The 21031-nt window shown below is 46.5% G+C and overlaps 1 protein-coding gene across 1 annotated transcript; it reads right to left on the bottom strand.

Moving 5' to 3' along the window:
- Positions 1-3624: 3624 nt before the first annotated feature.
- SYNJ2BP (synaptojanin 2 binding protein) lies at positions 3625-19690 on the bottom strand. Its single transcript, XM_006130308.5, has 4 exons — positions 19527-19690; positions 12136-12272; positions 6606-6701; positions 3625-5411 (listed from the first exon to the last, which is right to left on the bottom strand). Exons 1-4 carry the CDS (start codon positions 19588-19590, stop codon positions 5271-5273), a joined length of 438 nt encoding a protein of 145 aa, XP_006130370.1. The 5' UTR covers positions 19591-19690; the 3' UTR covers positions 3625-5270.
- Positions 19691-21031: the final 1341 nt, after the last annotated feature.

Genomic DNA, 21031 nt, shown 5'->3' with positions numbered 1-21031 from the left:
TCTCAGAGTACTTCTGCTGAGACTTTGATATGTTAAAGAAAACAAACAACTGAACTGTCTCAGAATTCTGTATAAAGGATCCCTAAACCTGTATCTCAGGACTGCTTTCACTCTTGGAAGGGACAGCCTGCATGCATGCATCAAAGTTTTTCCTTCTAGGTTTCTCTCCTGCTTCACTGATTTGACCTCCGGCCTCGGACACTTCTGGGGGCTCTGTACCCCAGGGGAACGAGATTGGAGCCACCAGCCCCTCCCACAGCACACACCTCCTCCCCCAGAAATTCCTGCATATGAGCCTGTTGAAGCTCACCTCACTTGAAATCCTGGGGCAAGGGGATGGATACCCAGGAGACCATCACACACGCCTGCTTTTTCACTGCTCCTAATCGCTGTTCAGTCTCAATTTAACAGTAGTCCACATCACTTCAATTTGTAAATGGCCACAAAGTAAGTTGCTGGTTTCCACCCAGGTCTCTGGGACAGTATTAATGTCACAATGCACCCGACACAAATGACACCACTTCAGATCTTTTTAAGTCCGTTTGAGCAGAGAGGCCATGGGCTGACTGGGAATAAAGACTGAGTTTCTTCTTGTGGCCCCACTCCCATTAGAGAGTTCCTTCGTAGCTTAGGCTTGGCCCACATTTGCACTCACTATCCAGGTTGCAATTGTTTTGAGGATAGACTAGCAATTCCATTCTCCAGGATGGTCGGTTACTCTGTCAGCATTCTTGACTACTACATGAAGAGTCACAGACACCCATTGCTGGACCATACCAGCTGAATCAGCCTCACAGGGGTCAGGCTATGGGGCTGTTGAACTGAAGTGTTAAAGTTCAGACTCAAGCTGCAGTCCAAGCTCAGGGAACCTCCCACCGCACCATGCTCCAGAGCCCAGGGATTCAGCCCAAGCCTGAGACAGCTGGCATAGACCAGCCACAGGTTTTTAATTGCATCATAAGCAGGGCTCAAACAATAATGTAATCTACTCACCCGTGGCTAGTAGATTACACCCCGGAAGAGCTGGCGCAGAACGATCTGAGCATCCGCAGAGCACAGAACCACACGGCTGGCGAGCAGGGCTCGCCGCTGCTCAGCGAGCCGTGATCATAAGCATACCCTTAGGTTAGGGAATTCAGAAGCCCACAGGTCTCCCTGGCAGAGAACTAGGAGCCATTTAGAGTCTCCCAACTGACAAAAGGCACATATTTAAAGATCTACCCCTAATACTTGTGTGATGCTGAGGGGTGGAACCAAACCTAGGATCTCTGAAGCTTAGTGCATGAATCACTTCAGCTCCAGTTATAAAGCCAGCTGGCTTTCAGCTAAGGCAGTAGAGCAAACTCTTTCTCTCTGTAAGTGGTATAAGTCCCACTACAGGGGACAGTGAACCATACGCAGCAGGTGTGTGGGTTACACTTGCGCTGAGTTGTTTTCTTTCATAAACAGAAATTGCTTTTCGGTGGAATTCACTAACAATGGCCAAAGGAAAGCAAGAGCAGCTGCCACATCATTCCCCAAACCACTGGAAGAAATGGATGATACACAGCGCTCTATTCCATCCAGTTCATGCCTAGTGTAACTCCAGCTTTCCCTATTACTCTGTGAGCCAGTCTATATATTGATATACAAAATTGAGTAGTAGTTATAGGGCATATTTCAGAGTTTACAGATCACATCTGGCTTGGGGGGGGCGGGAAGGGCACTATGTCACACTTGGCGGTCCTTTGCTCTACATAATTCCTTGTTTGCTTATTTCCTTAATAGCATAACAAGACTGTAGATTACTAGCTGCCAATACAAACACCTGTCAAACTCTGAAACATTTGAAATTCCTGCTAGTGACTTAGACTGTAACATGACCTTGAAGCGGTGCCGTATATTTTCCTCCATTCAAATAGGGATGTAAGTGACTAGTTGACTATCCAATGAGCATAAGCTCGACTAGTCGCTCCCCACCCCCACCTTACTGCCTCTATCAGAGAGAGGCAGCAAGGGCGGAGAAGCAGGAGCTGGGGGAAGCTGGCTTAAAAGCTGGTTCCTCCTCCTCCCCCCCAGCAATGGCTCCTGGTTGCTGGCTGCCCCCTCCCCACCAGTTACTCCTCCCCAGCTGCCTCTATCAGAGGCAGGGAGGAATTGGGGGGGCTGCTGCTAAGCAGCCCCTGGCTACAGGGGTCCCAGTGGGGAGACAGACCCTTACCATGGACAGGGGCTGGTGCTGCCAAGTAGCCCCTGTTCACGGCAATCAGGAACTGGTGCTGGAGCAGCCCCTGCCTGCTGCAAACAGGGGCTGCTGGACTCAGCATGACCCGGGACCGAACATTCCCAGCTCATGTTGATCTAGGACACCGCGCCTCTGCATTTTAAATGTAGTAAGAGCTGGGCAATTCTTGCTACATTTTCAATGCAGAGCCACAGCATGGGTGGCTCCTGGAGCCAGCAAGAGCTGGGACTGCTCAGTCCTGGCTCTAGCTGGCTTCTGGAGCTACCCCTGCTGCAGCTCTGCAGAGCGGTTCAAATTGACTATACGATTAGTCGATACAAATTGTATTGGCTATACGATTAGCTAGGTAACTGCAATTTAACATCTTTACTCTCAAGCATGGGTTTGCCATGCGTTTGCCCATTTCTATCTTGGAAGTACCAGTCTCCTGTAGATTCCTGGTCCCTGCAAGTGTCACAAGCATAAAAGTGTCACTTTTTTCAATCTACAGCTGGTCCCCAATTTACGGCCATCTCAACTTACGACCATCCGCACTTACGACCAAAGCGGTTGTAAATGCGGGCTCCGAGTTACGAACGCAACCCGTGCTTACGAACAGCGTGGTCGCAATGTAACTCAAAGGGTTCCAAGTTACGACCATTCCGAGTTACAGCCAAGCATTTGGTCTGTAACGTGTTCATAACTCGGGGACCGGCCGTAATCTGAAATGCTGGGTTCTTTCCTTGAGAAGGTTTGTAACTTATTTATGTCCTAGTCTCATTTTCATGGGTAGCTTCTACTCATGACTAGTGCTGTATAAAACAAAAACAATCAAGTTCGCAGTGAACGTTCTAGTCGGAAGAACGATTACATTGAAAATGGCCAAATTATGACAGCAAGTGTCATCTAACAAGAGGCTCTCCCTTCCTTTGCACAGACAGGTGGCCGAATGTTCAAGCAGAGACCTAGACTTTCACAAATGTACAGCCTCGATTGCACACACAAAAAGGTAAGTGGGCACCTTCCTGTTGGCAATCATTTACCTGCTTTGCAGGCATAATCAAGCCCATGACCATGAAACTGTGGACACACACCATTACCTTTGCACATACGGCCACCAAAATCCCATGACACTCTTGGCAAGAACAGAAGTTTGCCTTCAGAGCCTTGGGCAAAATTTTTCCTCACGATCTCCTCTTTGCAGTGCCTGAAATAAAGATGCTTTAAATGTAAATAGTTGGAGTAGCACTCTAGGATCCTTCACAATGCTGTAGGAATATCAAGTACTATAGCAAATAACCCTCATCTAACCAATATAATCTCCAGCCAGCAATAGTGTGGCATTCTTAATATGTGTATAACCTAGTGACCTGTAAATCCAGAGGAGGGTTAGGGACAAGAGAAGTAACAAGCAGAGAGGGTATCATCCAGTTTGTATACATATATTGTGAATGGGATTTTTGGCATTATACAGACTATACATGTAATTTTTTTAAAAAAACCACACACACCCCTCACCCATTCTCTGAGACAAGAAAAACAAATTGCTCTCCAGTGAGGTGAGCTGACATGTTTAAAAGCAGACAGTGTGAGGCGTTACAGTCCTGTAGATAAAATTCGATCACCACTTTTGCAGAGACGATCTCTAGCTTCAGTCTTATTTGCCAAGCATTCTACCCACACACTTCTCACAGGCACTGTGGCCTAACAAGCATGGTTCAGAGGCTGCATTAAGTACCTAGAAATGGTTTGTTCTACAGTCTATTTAAAAAAAAAAAAGGTGTCAGTGGAGCACTGACGTACTGTGCATATTCTCCTCCCGGCTACCCCAATAGACACACTCGGGCTTCCTTAAGTCTAGATATCAGCCAGCTTTACTCTCATAGCAACATGCTATTGCTCATTTCTCCCAGCATTATTACAGAGCTAGCATCCTGTGAAACACCTCACTAGGCTTTGTTGTTCTCCTTTGTGGCAAGGAATGTTTTTGCCCATTCACCTTTCTTACCAGGCCCCTCCCGTCCTCCTTCTGTGCCTCCCCCCCCCAAGATGAGTGTAGTGTGGCAACTCAATACCTGCCATGACTGTGCATCTTCTTCCTCTGTCCCATGCTTTGGCATAACTCCCTAGCAGCCATGTCAGAACTTCAGATGGACCAAGACCAGATCATCTCACACTAAAGTCTTTTGAGGCTACAGGATGCTGTAGCCTGCAGATCAACTGCTGTAATAAATCTGGGTAAAGTTAGTATTTAATTTTTGGAGGCTGGGGTGGAAATTCATCTGCAACCTGGAAGACGGGGCTTTAGGTAGTTCCAGGGACTAAATGTGCTGTTGGTTCACCTCTACTTCAGGGACCTTTCTGCAGCTTCCTGTTACAATTCTTTGGTTCTTCATTCCTGAGCTTTCCATCCTTACTCCTCCTGCTGCCCAATGCTGCCTCCTGCCTTTCTAGGGCCAGTACAACACCTTGCTGATATTGCGTATTTGTTTTATGGAAGTGGCTACTCTGGGAATTTCATCTGTGAAACCAGATTAGATTGTATGCATTTCTCTAAGGCATTTATTAACCACCCTGATCCCTGCCCAATCCCAAATAAGAAAAACAAACCCCACAACACACACTCCTCTGTATTCTTGATTCAGAAAGCTGGAGCACTGGTTGTAAGAGGAATGAAAAAGAGAACAAGGAAATTCCCAAAATAAAATTGTTCTTGGAAACACAGCCACAGTCTGTTCCACCCTTCTACCCCCCAAGTCACATCTTAAAATACAGGATAAGTATTTGAAAGTTCATGGTGTGAGAAAGGGGATGGCAAAACTTCCAGGGGACCAGTGAAAATGGCACATTCCAGTTTACACAGTCTCCTTCCTCCATCAACCCTACCCCCAAGACAATCAGAACACAATGAACATCAGCAGCAGCTTTACAAGAGGCAACAATCCTCTCTGGCATTAGTCCAGGATAAAACTGTTGATTCTCTCTTTAAATTATAGTGTAGCTGTGTAATATTTATATATATATATATATATATATATATGCACAGAGCTCTTCAGAGGGGAACATTTCACATTCGCTGTCGATATCTTAGGAAGGCCCACACTGCAGTTATGGCGAGGATCAACCCAGGCACCAAAATGACAGCCAGGGGAATATCACCTGGTTCTCCATCTCCTCGGTGACCAGCTGCGCCATTCTGCGGCTGCAACTAAGAAGAAAGAAGAGCATCAGTGGTAAGGAGACCAAGGCAGACAGCAATGCTATGTAAGGAATGTGTGAGCTTCTAAAGCCACACAACTTGGTCATCGGCATACTGTACACTTGGGACCTGGGAGGATTAGAATGCAGGACTTTCTGCTCCCAAAGGCAGAAATCTACAACAACTAGGCTATGTTGCAAATGAAGCGCTGATTAGCATTTTCTTGTGCTTCATTTGCATAATCTCTTCCAGTCCATTTTTGCGTAAAAACAAGTAGGTTTTTTTTGCACAAAACGGATCCGCCCATACTGCTTGTTTTTGCCAAAAACCCCTTGCGCAAAACGGACCAGATGAGATTATGCAAATGAATTGTGAGAAAATGCTAATCTGCACTTCATTTGCATTGCCTCTTATGGCAAAACTCATAGTGTAGACATAACTCTAGAGTTAGGGCTGCCAGATGGTTTAAAAATACCAAACATCCCCCCCACCGATAAAAAAAAACCCAACGGGGAAAAAAAATTCTGTTGAGGAAAAAAAGAAGGGGAGACCAAAGTTGTTGAACAAAAAAGACCCCCAACAACAGTTAAGCCAAAAAATTAAGATAACAAATAAAATCAGCATGACCCCTTTAAGAAAAGGCTTTTTTGCTGGCAGCAGTTTCGTTTTTCTGTTCCAGCGACATCACAAGCCCCTGAGGAACCAGGTAAGCAGGGTGTGGGGAGGCATTCGGGGGGCCTGGCGGGAGGTTCCGGGGGGCTGGGCCTGGTTGCTGAGTATTTTCGCCTCCTGGCAGGGGGGGGAAAAAACAAACAACCGAACAAAAGACCACCGGACATTTCAGGTGTCTGGTATTTTCTGAATTTATCGGACAGGAGGCGAAAATAATGGATTGTCCGGGTCAATACTGGACACCTGGCAACCCTACCTACAATCCAATGATTCAGGATGGGTCAGCATTTCCTTCATCAACTTCAGTACCAGTGACAGGTGCCAGACTGACAGCAGCAGATTTTGGGTTTCTCTCTGTCTCCAGAGCTGGTGCAAGTTAAGCAGCAGCGACAACTGCACAGGCATCTTGCCTCATACTACAAGTATGCATCAACCCTGGCAAAAACAGGGCTCTACCAGGACTCTCCTACAGTCTGACCCAAGCCATGGCAGAAGGGCCTCAGACAACTGCCAGGAGTCAGCAATACACACCCTGTGCTGAACTTTCAGAGAAACATTGCAGCCTGCATTCCTGAACAGTTCCACAGCATCCATGTGCAGCAAATTCTTCAGGTCTCTGCCGTTTACCTAACACAGGAAGAAAAAAGGAGAACTGCTAGCTGTGGGATCAAAAGTCATCTTTCAGCACTGTGGAACTGCCACCAGTTTCGGTAGTTAGAATTATTCTAAATGCAAGAGTTAATAACTGTAGTAAAGACAATCACCTTGGCTGCGTCTAGACTGGCATGATTTTGCGGAAATACTTTTAATGGAAAAACTTTTCTGTTAAAAGTATTTCCACAAAAGCGCGTCTCTATTGGCACGGATGCTTTTGCGCAAAAAGTGCTTTTGGATGGGGGGGGGGGAAGATAGGGAAAAGGATGGGCATCCGTGGCTAGGCTAGACGCGATTTTGTGCAAAAAAGCCCCGATCGCCATTTTAGCCATCGGGGCTTTTTTGCACAAAACAGTTGTTCCCTGTCTACACTGGCCCTCTTGCACAAGTATTCTTGCGCAAGAGGGCTTTTTCCCGAGTGGGAGTGTGAAAGTATTTGCACAAGAAGCACTGATTTTGTACATTACAAAGTCAGTGTTCTTGCGCAAATTCAAGCGGCCAGTGTACACAGCTGGCAAGTTTTTGCGCAAAAGCGGTCGCTTTTGTGCAAAATCTTGCCAGTCTAGACGCACCCCTTGTGTTACTGCACAATTAAGCAGAACCTTAATATACAGGCAGTCCCCGGGTTACGTACAAGATAGGGACTGTAGGTTTGTTCTTAAGTTGAATCTGTATGTAAGTCGGAACTGGTACATATTGTAGGGGAAACTCTAGCCAAACATTTCTCCAGAGCTCAGTTTTATTCTCCCACACCTCACTTCCCTCAGTCCTTTATTCTCAAGCTGAGGTGTCTGCTGAGAAAAGCCGCTCCGCGTCTCCCTGGTCTGCTGCGGGGGGCCGCTAGCTTCGCGTCTCCCTGGTCTGCTGGGGGGAAGCAGCTAGTGCGGGGTTGCCTCACCCCGTTTGTAAGTAGGGATCCGATGCAAGTCAGATCCATGTAACCCGGGGACTGCCTGTATTCCAATTATAAAGATCCCATACTGAAACCCCAGATCAAAACATTAACAAACTTTTCTAAATTCCAACTAAACTGGTTTTAATCTTTTAGAGGTGAACCCAAACTGTAGTAATTAGATAGATGGTCTGTCTATATATCTGTTTGTGCAAGAACTCCCAAACAGTAACAGCTAGGGCCACCAAATTTGGTATGCAGCTTTCTCTTACCCTAACTTAAAGCAAGGTCAGGATTTGGTTGCGCAGGGAACATATGAAGTGGCGGGAATGGGGCTTCCACTCCTCCTCCCCAAGATAGGAAGGGAGGGACTGAAAGAGGAGGGACATAATCCTCACACTCACCTCTGGGGGCAGTGAGCAGGGATGGGATACTGCAGAGTGAGCAGTAGGGACAGCCACACCAGCATGCGAATGACCGGCTGGGGATGAGGCTCTGCAAGTTTCCAGCCAAGCCATCTTCTATGGGTAAGGTTCCCTTGCAGCTACAGGGCCTGGGTATTCCCCCTACCCCTTTGCTACAGGACCTGGGGGTCTCCCCCACCTATGGGGGCTAGCACATTCCTGCTTCCCTGCTACTCCACAAGGGTGTGTGGAGATTCCCTTCCCCGCCCCCCGCACACACACTGTAAGACTATGGGGAGAGGCTAGCGATTTCCTCCTTGCTCTCCCCTACCACTTCACAACGAACATAGAGATTTCCTCCCCCTGTACCTCCTCACAGGACCTGGAAATTCCCTCCCTCTCCCATGCCAATTCACCTGGGGGATTCCCTTCCCCCTCTCATATGACTCCTCATGGGGTCAGGCCATGCCTGCCTTCCCGGCCTCCATGCCGCTCCTCCTTTTAGTTCCCAACAAAAGCCAGCCAGCCATTTCTTGTGTTACACACCTGAGCAACACTAGATCGGCTAGTTCGGATATTACAGAGGGCGAGGCAGGGGCTTTTAAAATACCATTTATCCAATATAGATATAAAATTGCTTACTCAAGAGCATATCTATCTTATCCAATCCCTATTTACTTGTCCAGTTTTTGAGGCTGAGTGGTTTGAAATAATAACCACTTCCAGTACAGCCTATTTTATCTTTTGGAGGAGCAGAGCAAAGTCAAAGGAAAGGAATTATAACAACATCTGGAAGGGGGAGCGAATAGGACTGGATCCACTGAAAATGAAGTACAAACACTTAGGCTGCGGCTACACTAGCATGATTTTGCACAAACACTTTTAATGGAAAAGGTTTTCCATTAAAAGTATTTGCGCAAGAGAGCGTCTATACTGGCATGTGCCTTTGCAGAAGAGATGTGCTTTTGCGCAAAAGCATCCATGCCAGTGTAGACGCTCTCTTGCGCAAGAAAGCTCCGATTGCCATTTTAGCCATCGGACTTTCTTGCGCATGAAATTGATGTTACCTGTCTACACTGGCCACTTGCGCAAGCGGACTTATCCCTGAGCAGGAGCGTCAGAGTATTTGCACAAGAAGCACTGATTTTGTACAGTAGAACATCAGTGTTCTTGCGCAAATACACACGGCCAGTGTAGACAGGCAGCAAGATTTTGCGCAAAAGCACCTGCTTTTGCGTAAAATCTTGCCAGTGTAGACACAGCCTTAGGGTGCCTCTACATAGCAGGGCTTAAAATAAGCTACGCAAATTGAGCTACGTCAGTTGTGTAGTTTATTTCGAAAATTGGGAGAGTCTGCACAGCCCTCTTCCTCTGACTTCCCTTATTCCTCATACAGTGAGGGTTACAGGAGTTGGAGTAAGAAATCCTCCAGCTTGACTGTATTTCTACATTATTTTGAAAGAACGCTAGTTATTTCGAAATAACCTAGTCCGTGTCTATGCAGCAGGCAGTTATTTCAAAATAATGTTGCTGTGTAGACGTACCCATAGTGGTGATGTCATTTTGAAATTGCCTGGAACCCAAATTTCTTCACAAGCACTTGTCTACACTGAGGCATGAAGTTAAAAAATGAAGTTTAAATGTGAATCTGAGATATCCATGGTTTTTTTTTTAAATAGACTCCTTCATATCAACATAACTGAAACAGTTCTAATTTCCTGCAATGCTTTGAATGAACTTTATTGAATTTTTAGAGTTAATGGATGTTAATACCTTTGGGATCCTTTGCATCAAAAATGCAACTGTGTATGTGTTATTGTGAAAGTGTACACAACTCCTCTAGGAGGCAGGGAATTCTAATGTAATCCCTCAGTAATTAGCCCTTTGAAGTCACCCCTCCGTAAAGATACACACATACTAGTTCAAAATGGATTGTCCAGGATCCAGAAGGCACAGAAAATGTTTTTGGATATAGTTATTAGTTTTAAACTGGCTTAGGCCCTTCTGCTTGATGCAGCAAATAGGACCCCTGGCCTATCGAAGGCTCCTATCCTTAGGGTAGGGTTGGAAGGACTGGGCCTGTGAAGGCCTCATAAGAAAGGGCTGTAGCCGTGATGAATTTGAAAACACAAGGAAATCCTTGGGCAGGATTTAGACAGACTCCTTCAGACAAAGCCCATGTTAGAGTTGGTATGATCTCTGGTAAGGGTATGTATAGGGCTTTTCTAGTGCTTTTATCCTAAGAATAAAGCAGGCTTACACAAAGAAAGCTGTGTGGTACCTGTAACTGTGGGCAGACACACTTTTCACCATCTCTCTGAAGAGAAAGCCAGCAGGAATGCTTGGGAAACCTGTTTGTGCTGGGAATTACACAGACTAGCCAGGAGACTATGCAGTCTGCAAATAGCCAGGGGAGAAGGAAGAGAGATACAAATCTCCACCCAATAATGGCAACAGGTAGGGAGCTGGAAGCCTGAGACTGACTAGATGCCCTTCCTGTATCACTGAATGGAAACAGATGCAGTTGCATTGCACTGCGGCATCTTCTGCTGTCAAATACTGTGGTTTGGGATGTATTTATTCATGCTTAATGACTGAATATTGATTAACAAATTCAAATTCAATCCAAACTAAAAACCTGCATCTTCAGTTAAGGGGCCAAGGTGTTCACTGATTGGCTTTCATGGATAGCTACGCCCTTTTATAGGAAAAAAGGCCTTTTTCTTTTTAAAGGGGCGGGGGTGAGACCCATTAGATAAGTTAACACACTCAAGGAGACCCAACCAAGAGAGCAATGCAAGATTACTCCCTATAAATTTCATGGTGCTTTTTCCTGCCCAGTTTTAAATCATTCTAGTCAGGAGGTTATTATTTTTCATAGAAGGAAGTTTCAAAGCCTTGTAAATTTCACAGTCATGAAGTATTTCTTAATACTCAGCTTTGACTACACTATTGGAATAAGGTACATTTTATTTATGTATTTAATTTACACACACACACACACACATACACACAATCACTTTGGTTCAACTATCAAGCTCCAACTTGCATAAGCCACTTAGTTTATTTATAAGCCTAAAACTGATTAGAACAAGCGAGTTTAAAACTATAACTGAACTCCATTAGATACACAAATGCTGTATCCTGTTTTAGCAAACTTCCGTATTCTTTTCTGTTTGTTACAGGGCTATCTTCTTGTAGAGCTCGCCATAGCAGAAGAAAATCTTCATACCAAATCTGACCCAACTTAACCATGATTCCGGCAACCAAAACAGCTTAAGGTACACTTTTTTGGTTACAGTGAAACCTTTCATAGCACCTCCTGAGCAAAAAGTTAGTAACTCTTAACGCACCCACTAGTGTGCAGGGGAGAGAAACCTAGTAGCTGGGAGATGGATTTTCCTCACCCACTGATGTAAGTCATAAATAACCCCAGTAAAGTCAGTGGAGTCACAGTACTGAAACAAAAAATGGGAGGGGAGAGGGAGGGGACAAAATCAGGCCCTTAGTATCATCAAATCTTTGAGATCACATCTGTGTGATGTGCTAGCCAAGAGGCCAAGGAAAGTTCCTGGAAAAGCAAGAAGGCAAAATGGGATGAGGATGGTCTCTGGTTTACAGGATGTAAGCAACTAATTGAGTAGTCAACTACTTGTATTTTCCCCCTATCAGAGTCAGCAAGGGATGGGGGAAAGCAGGAGCCAGTGCTGGGGGGACAGGGGGAGTCAGCTTAAAAGCCTGTTCTCCCCAGCACCTTTTCTGTGGTGCCAGCGGTCCCCCCCACTCCTGCACTGCCTCTATCAGGCTCACAGTGAACAGAGGCTGCTTCGCATCCCGCAGAAAGGGAGCTGGGACCTCCCATGGACAGGGGATGCTGCGGGAGCAGCCTGTGTTCGCAGCACTTACTACATTTAAACTCAAGAGCCACAGTGGGAGTAGCTCCTGGGCCTGGCATGAGCTAGGACAGAGTGCCAACCCTTATCAGCTAATCGATACAAATTGTATTGACTACATGATTAGCCACTTAGAGGATGTCTCATCTCATCTCCTCTCCTTGCTGGCTGAAACTCTGCCTGATCCTCTGGGATATGCTGCTAAGGAAGTGGCTTACCGCTAAAATTTTGTCTCCCTCTTGTAATCGGCCATCAAGAGCAGCAGCCCCATCTTCTTTGATCCGGCTGACGTAGATGCCACTGTCATTGGCAATGTACGGCTGATCCATCCCACCAACGATGTTAAAGCCCAATCCTGAGAGACACAGGTGACAGAAAATGTAACGTAGATAAGAAATAGGTCCAACAGAGATCAAGACAACCTTATAATTAGGGGAAAGTGATCCTAATGCAATACCGTCTGGATGGTGACAACTACAGAAGAACTGTTTATTTCAAGGAAACCAAAAGACTCTACATTACAAAAGTAGGCCATTTTGCAAGTCTGTCTTCATGCACTAACAAATAACTCTCCCAACACATTTTTGAGGTAGGAAGTATTATCCCCATTGTACAGATAGGGAAGCTGAGGCACCAAGAGGTTACCGGCTTGCTCATGGTCTTGAAGCCCAGATCATTCAACCTCTAGTCCTTTATTTAAGATGATTTAATGTTTATAACTCATTGAATCAGGCCCTAGGGTATTTGAGTGCAGAGTTTTACCCAAGGATATCGAGTTCAGACTTTTAACCACTTCACATTTTATGTAAGCATCAGCAGCAACTTTGCAAGCTCTTTGTGCTCTCCCTGTATTCATTTCCTGCTTTGGATTCCAAAGTACAAGGGTATAAAGTCACACCAAAAATTGGAATGGAAATTATGGCCTGATGGAAGCAGTTTGGGTGGGTTTTGTTTGTTAAAAACAAAGTTAATTCCAGAACTCTGGCTGTAACCAGCTGGTGGATTAAAGGGTGTTGGAAGATTAAGATTTGTTGCTTAGTCTAACCCACAAGAACAGGCTGATCTCAAAGGCAGGATCCCCACCGGGTGCTCGGGCACATTCTGTACCACAGTGCAACAAACTCTTTGTAATATGTATGTGAGGAGAGAAATGATCCACGAGCATGAGATTTGGGAGGTCAGGAGCAGATATACCAAACCTCTGAAGGAGGGAAAGGGGAAAACCCATCTCCTTCTGACATGATCCTGTTACTCAGAAGCTACTCCAAACATGGTCTAAAATCAAGTCCCAGACACACACTCAGCCAGGCTGATGTTTTACGCACCGGGTAGAGGAATATGATGCAGGAGACTTGTAAACAGAAAGGCAAATAAAAGCTAGCTTGCCCCACCTTGGAGTTGGCTTTTTAGCTCTGTTACAGGAGATCAGAGGGTCTGGGGTGAGCCACAGTGTTCAGAGAATGCCCCTCTGGCTGATAAATACAGTAATATCAATAGCAGCATCTACTTCCCCAGCTGTGTTGTTCCTTTTCCTGTCAGTCTGAGACAAGTGGTGGAAAGAATTGAATTACTAACAGGGACTGGGAGAAGTGAAGTAGTGATGTTACCCAATGCACTTACAGAGACAAAACCAACAAGCCCACAAACCACTTCCCACGAGGCTAGGACCCTGGGAACAGAAAGATCAGTGTCAGGGTTCACTCTCAGCTACGTGGTCCATGCAACTGCCTAGTAAGCCCTGCACAGGGGCTCTGGGCTGCTACAGCTAGGGAAAAAGCCCCTCGCGCTTGGCCATTGTAGCTCCCTACTGGGGTGGGAAAGGAGATGTGCTCCTCTGGCCCCCAGCAGCAGGGCCAGATTAAGAAAGGATCTTTAAGGGCTGCAACACAGTTCCAGAAATGACCATCTGGGCTGCAGCCTGCCTCCCCTCCCACCCCACGCCCTCAGCCTTCCTTCCCCTCCTCCTCTTCCTATCCACAGGCAAGTTTGTAGGCTTGCATCCCCTGCACAGATGTGCCAGGATGAGCTGAGCATCAGAAGCAAACAGGTTTGCAGGGCTACAGCCAGGTCCCAACACTCTCTTCTCTGCCCCGCAGCCTCACAAACCTGCCTGTAGGTGGAGCAGTTCTTAAACAAAAATTGTGGCTAATAAACAGATTATTGTTGCCGGTGCAGGTTGGACCTCCCTGGTTTGGCACCCTTGGGACCGGACCGGTCCTGAATGAGGGGATTTGCCAGACCAGGGGAGGTGTCTTCCCTCATGTCCCATGCTGAGTCGCTGCCCCCAGCTAGGGTTCCAGCCTGGCCCACAGCTGCCTGTCCAGCTGTGGCTCCCCAAGCCAGAACTTCCTGGCCGTCACTGGGGCTTCTGGTCCCCTGCTACTGCCCAGCCACTGGGGCCCAAACTCCCCACTGTGCCACTCCTCTGCCCCCTCCTCAACACAGGGCTCCCCCTACCCCATAGCCAGACCTCCCTATATCTGGAGTCTGTGGTCCAGCAACATCCATGGTCTTGATGGACCAAGGATGTTGCCAGACCAAAGATTCCTTCCCAGTTAAGGGAGATACAGCCTGTATCTGAATTCGGGATATAAAATCCAGTTTAAGCAGTTAACTGGTTAAAAATAACATTTGACTAGCTAACTGCTTAAATGGAGGCAGGCATCCTGGAGCAGTCAGGTCGGATCCACGGCAGGCAGGGACTGCTCTGGCTGGGGCTCCTGCAGACTGCAGTGGGCCCCTCCAGGCAGGAGCAGCCCCCCTGCCAGCATCAGAAGGAGGGGTTGCACCAGCCCCCGCCAGTCAACCATAACCAGTAAGTATCACCCAATAAGGGTGATGCTGACTGGTTAACCAGGTCACATCCCTAATCTGAACCCATCAACACTTGTAATCAAAGAAAATAAAAGTGTTGCTATTAAATCACAAGTTGTTAATATTGAGGTTGCTATTAAGCAGTATCTACTGTATTCCGAACAGGTGCACATTTCTCAGTTCTCTCTTCTTTGAGAAGGAAGAGAGAGAGAGAGATTCCAAATAGGGATGTAAAAGGTTAACCAGTTATGCTTACCCAGCTACTGGCATGCTTAACCAGTGGCGGGGGAGGAGGGGGCGGGAGGGGAGAAATGCAGCCCCCCCTTCCATTACAGCCTGGCCAGCAGGACCCCAGTAGACCAAAGAAGTTCCCCACTTCAGTGGAGCAGGATCCCAGCTAGCCGGAGCAGTGTCTCACCCGTGGCGTGGTGGGACCCTGCACAGCCAGAGCAGCTCCACCACCTGCAGAAGGCTGGAGGAGTGGGTTGTCCGGACCTGGTTAACAATTACATTTATATCATTTAACCGGTTAACTTTTTAAGGGGGTATTTACTGAAAAACTACATTTTTGTGCAATGCCAAATTATTTAACAGCTTCATCTTGCAATATTTTACCATTTGGCATTAGGGATGTAGTATAATGAGAATTATATTTTTAAACACATCATTCTGTCATTGTAAATACTTCTTTTTGTTCAACAAGCTTTTGCCAGAGACATTCTACACCAGGGCTACTCAATTTTGGAAGCCCCGGGGGCCACACTGATACTCACAGCACACGCTGAGGGCCACAACTTAAGTATGGATGCATATACATGCAAATAGCTTCTTTCACACTGATGGGTATGAATACAAAGATTAAGGCAAGACTACACAACACACAGACCCCATTTAAGTAAGTTCTTCTGATATTAATAAAATGCAATAGTTACCCGATTTCCACCCATATGGCAGTACTTTTAATGAGCAACGACAGTCCAGGAATGTAACTACTAAAACGCATATCAACAGAAGACCATTATATTGTCTCCTTTTTTGTTTTGGCCGCATGTTGAGCCCCACGTAAACACAAACTACACTGTGGGCTGCAAACAAACAGGCCATGGGCCACATGTGGGCCGCATGTTGAGTAGCCCTGTTCTATACTGTAACCATCTTAACAGTTTGCAAGCATAGTCAACATTCATATTTCAAAAAGGATTAAGCTGTACAGGCATCTGCACTTTGCCAAATAAGTGAATGCCACACTATATGGATTAATGCTTTGATATTACGAGGAAATGAAGACACCATGGATCCTACAGATTATCTTGCTGTATAACTCCACCCCTTATAAGAAATATCTCAACAATCATAGATAAGAGCCAGAAGCTACAAGATAAATACACCAAGTGCTAGCAAATAAATTCAGGTCACAATGTTCTCTAAAGTACAAGAATAACTGCAAGTCAGCAGGAGCCCCAAGGCACAAATCTAGCAAGTTAGAATTTGATCAGCAGGTTGAATCATGCCCTGATGCTGACACCAAAGTAGCAATGCTAAGACATCTGAAGCAGCACAGGGATAAGTAGTAGCCTAGCAACTGTACACCAGGCTCTCACACACCTGAATTGAACTGGATAATTCAACAGATATTGAGTCTGTCACCTTTTGACCATCAGATTGTACATGTTCAAGGACGGGTACTTAGATATTAACGTTATGAGCAGAGCACAAAGTCCTGGACAGAAATAGTAGATAGGTTAGTAGTGACAAAGTTGCCACTGTCAATGAATAAGTCAATGAACAGATTTATGTGAAATACTCAGGTCACACCTACCTTCAGTAGGGAGCAAAGTTCACTGTAACTTTTTCCATCCGCTGGCAGAATAAGTGTTATGTGCACCACAAATAGAAACAGATGCTGCCAGCTGTGAGCACTCTGCTAATCACCTGGATGGCATTTGAATCTCTCCTGGGTGTCCGCCCAAGAGCGCAGCTTACGGGAACTCCGATAGGGGGTTGAAAAAGTCTTCTCTCTCTCTCCAATTTAAAAAGATACAAAGTCAAATCCAAATATCTCTCTCCTACTTTAAGGAAATCCAAAAGAGAGTGGTGCTCATGAACTGACTTTTTTCTGGTTTTCCTAGGCTCTGTTCCACACAATGAAATGTTCTTATGCCTGTAAGATGGTACCACAGAGAAATCAAGGGAAAAATACTTTGAAGTGTTCAGAGCCCCTAGCAGGGGAGCACAGGAAAGCAAGGGGTTGACTGCAGAGACAGAAGTACCACCTTACTGTAATCAGTCACTTCAGTTAAGATCACAGCATACCAGAAGGACAAGATGAGGGAAGTTTTCCCTACTGCTACCTACGCAGTACCTGTTCTAGAGATAATTAGTGGGAATGTTTAAAAAACAAAAACATTAAGAGCATCTAGACTACATCCAGTTCTGTCGACAAGCCGCTTTGTCGACATAACAGTGTGGACGCAAAGGACAATGTAGATGCAATAATGCCTTCTATCGACAGAACTCTGTCAATAAAAGGCGTTATTCCTCATAGAATGAGGTTTACATACGTCGACAAAACTGCTGAAACCGTAAGTTTTTATTTGCTTTACAGAATGAATTTTTAATTGCATAGAGCCTGGATGTCCCATTGACAGCACTCAGGGCTGTAATGGAAATACCACTCTCTGTAGCCTCTGCCACACCCCCTTTTCCCACCTTACTATCCATAACTATGCTCATGTAATCTTTTGCTAGCCACTTAAGCTACGCACCAAGCAGCAACACAAAGCTGACAGTGTGTCGCACTGTCACCCTGACCCAGATTTTCAGAAGTGGCCACTGATTTTGATTGTGTGTCTATTTCAGAAATGCAGTGCAACTGGACCTCTAGCTGAGTTACAGGGAATCTGAGGATACTCTGCTCCTCTGAGGGACTCACCTGTGTTGTTTTCCCAAAAATCTGAGGGTACTTTTGAAAGTTCTGGGCACGGACATTCCCACAGCAGACAATCATGTTTTGCTTCAGTATATACACCACATACTTTATGCTACCAGTATGCGGAGTGTATTAAAATTGCCAGCTTTCCCAACCAGACGGGCTGGACACCATTGCTGCAAAAGGCATTCAGTCTGTCCAGTTGGGAAAGTTGGCAACCCTAATTCAGTTTCTTTAAAATAAAGGCTGAAAGTTAGAATCCATTTCAGCTCCACAGGTACAAGGGGCAACCATCAGCATGCCAGAATATTTTGTACTACAGCCTTAGGTTTGGTGAGCCATTGTAAGTGGAAAAATTGTACCTCGAAGAAAGAGTGACCTGTTTTTTATCCTCAGCTGGAGGATGTCATGGATGAGGACAAGAAACTACAGGGATGTTTCTAACAGAGGACTATAGTCAAGGGGATAGAAATTATTGAGGCATTATGTGCGAAAAAGTGCAACTGGGTGGAGCCTAGGTTACAGCACAACCAACTACAGTAACGTGATGTATAGGTGTTAAAAGGAGGCTATGCAACACTGAAAATCATGTTGGGGAACTCAATCAATTTTCACCCATCAGACAAGTCTACACTACAAAAGTGTGTCAACAGAATACAGCATACAACGCAGGCAACTATTAAATCATGTGTGGGTGCGCGCTTGGCTCCTTGCCTCTGCAGAGCACATCCTCACTAGGATCCATTGTAACGTGAGCGTAGGGCACTGTGGGATGCTCCTGAGAAGCTAATTAACAGTCAACATAAGCAACACAATGTCTACACTGGCTTTGCATTGACCACGACTTTACACCGCTTGAGGAGGGGGGATACTTACATCCGCAAGAGCCAAATTTAAGCAGAGACATTCCAAAAGCTGACAGATGCAAGACATCTTACAGCAACCTAATGCATAGCTTAGGCCAGGCCTTCCTCAAGACAAGCCCAAAGGCCTGGATTTTTTAGAAGTATTTAACCGTTGTTGCATTCAGTGTTGTTCTAACTGATTCAAGGAATCTAAAAATCTCATTTCCAAATGATGCAGGCATTTAGGACTAATTCACTGCTAGATGCACTACCCTACAACTCTAAGACTGTTCTCTCCCCCCCATCCTTACACCCTTCTCTCCCCCCCAATTACTGTCATTAATTGCTTGGTAGTACAAATAAAGTTATACAACTGCTCAACATCCCCACTTCCCTTTCAGCTTCACTTTCTCTTGTTGGTTTTTTAAATCTACTAGATCTCCCTTTAAGGGGAAAACCTCATTATAGTTTAGAGTCAAACATCTGGTTAAACCTCAAGTACCCAGGTTGTTGTTCTTTTTAAATAGCAAAAACACACTTGTGTTGGCTGGGAAGAAAATCCAGTTGCATTTTCATTCTCTGCCCCCACCCTCCTTTTAATTATGGAGATGTTATTTATAAACTCTTTTAAGCTGCAGCACAAGCCAACTCCACTGTGAAAGGCCAATATAACAGGGCAGTAAGCAAATCCCATTATAGGCATCTGAAACAAAGTGCACCGCAGCGTTAACCCCTCCCCAAAAGCATCAAGAGAAGCTACAAGTGCGTTTTAAAAGAAAAGTTGTACGGATTTTAAAACCAAACAAGATTCCTTCTGCGTGGGTCTCTCTGCCACGCTGAAGGCACTTGCAGCTGGCTCTGTTGCTAGCAGAAACTAGTAGCAGGATTATACAGGCCTCGGGCCGGATCTTTCCGGGCAGCTCTGAAGACAAGTCAGTTACACTGAGCCGGGCTCCACGCCAGATCAGACGAGCCCAGATTCAGCAGCCCAAGCTCCCACTCCCCGTCTTTAGCTCCGTACCTAATGGCCCTCTGGTGAGATTGATCACTTCCTCCGAGAAGCCACAGCTCACGCCTCCATTCATGGCGCCGTTTTAAAGCCCGCTCCCCTGATCCGCCTGCCGCCCCCCGATGCCCCTCCTCGCCGCACAGCTGAAGGTGAAATAATCTCCCGGGCCTGAAGCTGCAGCACTTTCAGTTTCGTCTGCCTCTGACCGAGGAGGCGAGGGAGGAGACCCTGCTGAGATCTCTGGGATTTGTAGTCTTTTCTGGACTTACCGCTCAGCTTCATCCTTGCTGCTTTCCTTCCGCAGAGCCCCCACCCATGTGTTTTGTGGGGTAGATTAACAGGCATACTGTATGTACCAGGATCCAAACCAAAACTACCTTGACAAAGCCCTGGCTGGGTTGATTTAGTTGGGATTGGTCCTGCCTTGTGCAGGGGGCTGGACTCCATGAGCTCCTGAAGTCTCTTCCAGCTCTATGATTCTTTGATACCTGCAAAAGAAAATACAAGGAACCTACCTCTGGATGTAGTGCAGAGCCGGATTAAGGAAGGTTGGGGCTAGCCGGGCCACTGCCCGGGCACTGACCTATGGGGGGTGCCGGATTGCAGCTGTAAGGTGTGCTGTGGGCCGGGGGGGCGGAGCCACGCATGCATTGCACGCCCACTGCCCGGGGCGTAGGAATGGCTCGAGCTGGCTCTGATGTAGTGGTAAATTATCCCAATATTCCCCATCCTGCCAAATTAATACTTTTTCAATCTAGATCTAGATTTTAGGGAGTTTGTGTGTCTTGTCTGTCCATGAGTCCCTCTGTGAGTCCATTTGTTCAAGAACTCCTTAATGGTAAGAGCTAGGACCACCACCTTGGGTATGCAGCTTTCTCTTCTCCTAACTTAAAGCAAGCTCAGGGTTTGGTTTTGCCAGAAAAATGGGATGTGCCTGGAATGGGATTGTTTTCCACAACACAGAAAGGGGAGAGGGCAGATAGGAGGAATAGTTATACTGCAGAGTGACCACAGGGAGGTGGCTGCACCAGGAAGAGAGTGGCCAAGTGGGGCCAGGGCTTTTCATGTTGCCAGCCTCTGGCCCAGGTAAGTGGATCCCCTGCCCCAACGCCCTCCCCTCTGGCTCTTGGCTGCAGTGGTGCACAGGGGAGCCCCATCAGCCAGCTGCCCCATCACCCTGGAGGAGCCACAGACTGGGGCCATACAGCAGAGCCCTGGTTTCCCCTGCAGAAGCTGCAGACTGGGACCAAGCTGCAGAGCTCTCTTGCCCCTCCCCCACCGGCACGACAAACTGTAGGCAAGGGTCAGGGGAGGCACAGCCATAGCTGGGCCATGCAGCCCTGGCCTTCCCCTCCCCTCCAAGAAGTTGGCAGCCTGAGTTAGGCACTGCAGCCCCAGCGCCCCCTCCCAGAGGAGCCAGGATGGTTGGCAGCTTCAGCACCATCCTCATTGCCACAGGAGGCCCAAATGAGCCCCCTGTAGCCCCCAGCCCTCTGCCATGACTCCTGCACCCCATC

Source organism: Pelodiscus sinensis, chromosome 5 (assembly GCF_052426305.1).
Source record: "Pelodiscus sinensis isolate ZL-2025 chromosome 5, ASM5242630v1, whole genome shotgun sequence".
Taxonomy (NCBI): Eukaryota; Metazoa; Chordata; order Testudines; family Trionychidae; genus Pelodiscus; species Pelodiscus sinensis.
Note: the sequence above shows the minus strand (reverse complement) of the source record. Positions and strands in the feature narration are given on the sequence as shown.

Excerpts from the sequence above, each read along its gene's own strand:
- SYNJ2BP (XM_006130308.5), bottom strand. The coding sequence starts at position 19,590 with ATGAATGGAGGCGTGAGCTGTGGCTTCTCGGAGGAAGTGATCAATCTC. Across the intron at positions 12,273-19,526 it reads TCTCACCAGAGGGCCATTAG|GATTGGGCTTTAACATCGTT; the intron begins GTACGGAGCTAA and ends TGTGTCTCTCAG. Across the intron at positions 6,702-12,135 it reads AGGGAGACAAAATTTTAGCG|GTAAACGGCAGAGACCTGAA; the intron begins GTAAGCCACTTC and ends TTCCTGTGTTAG.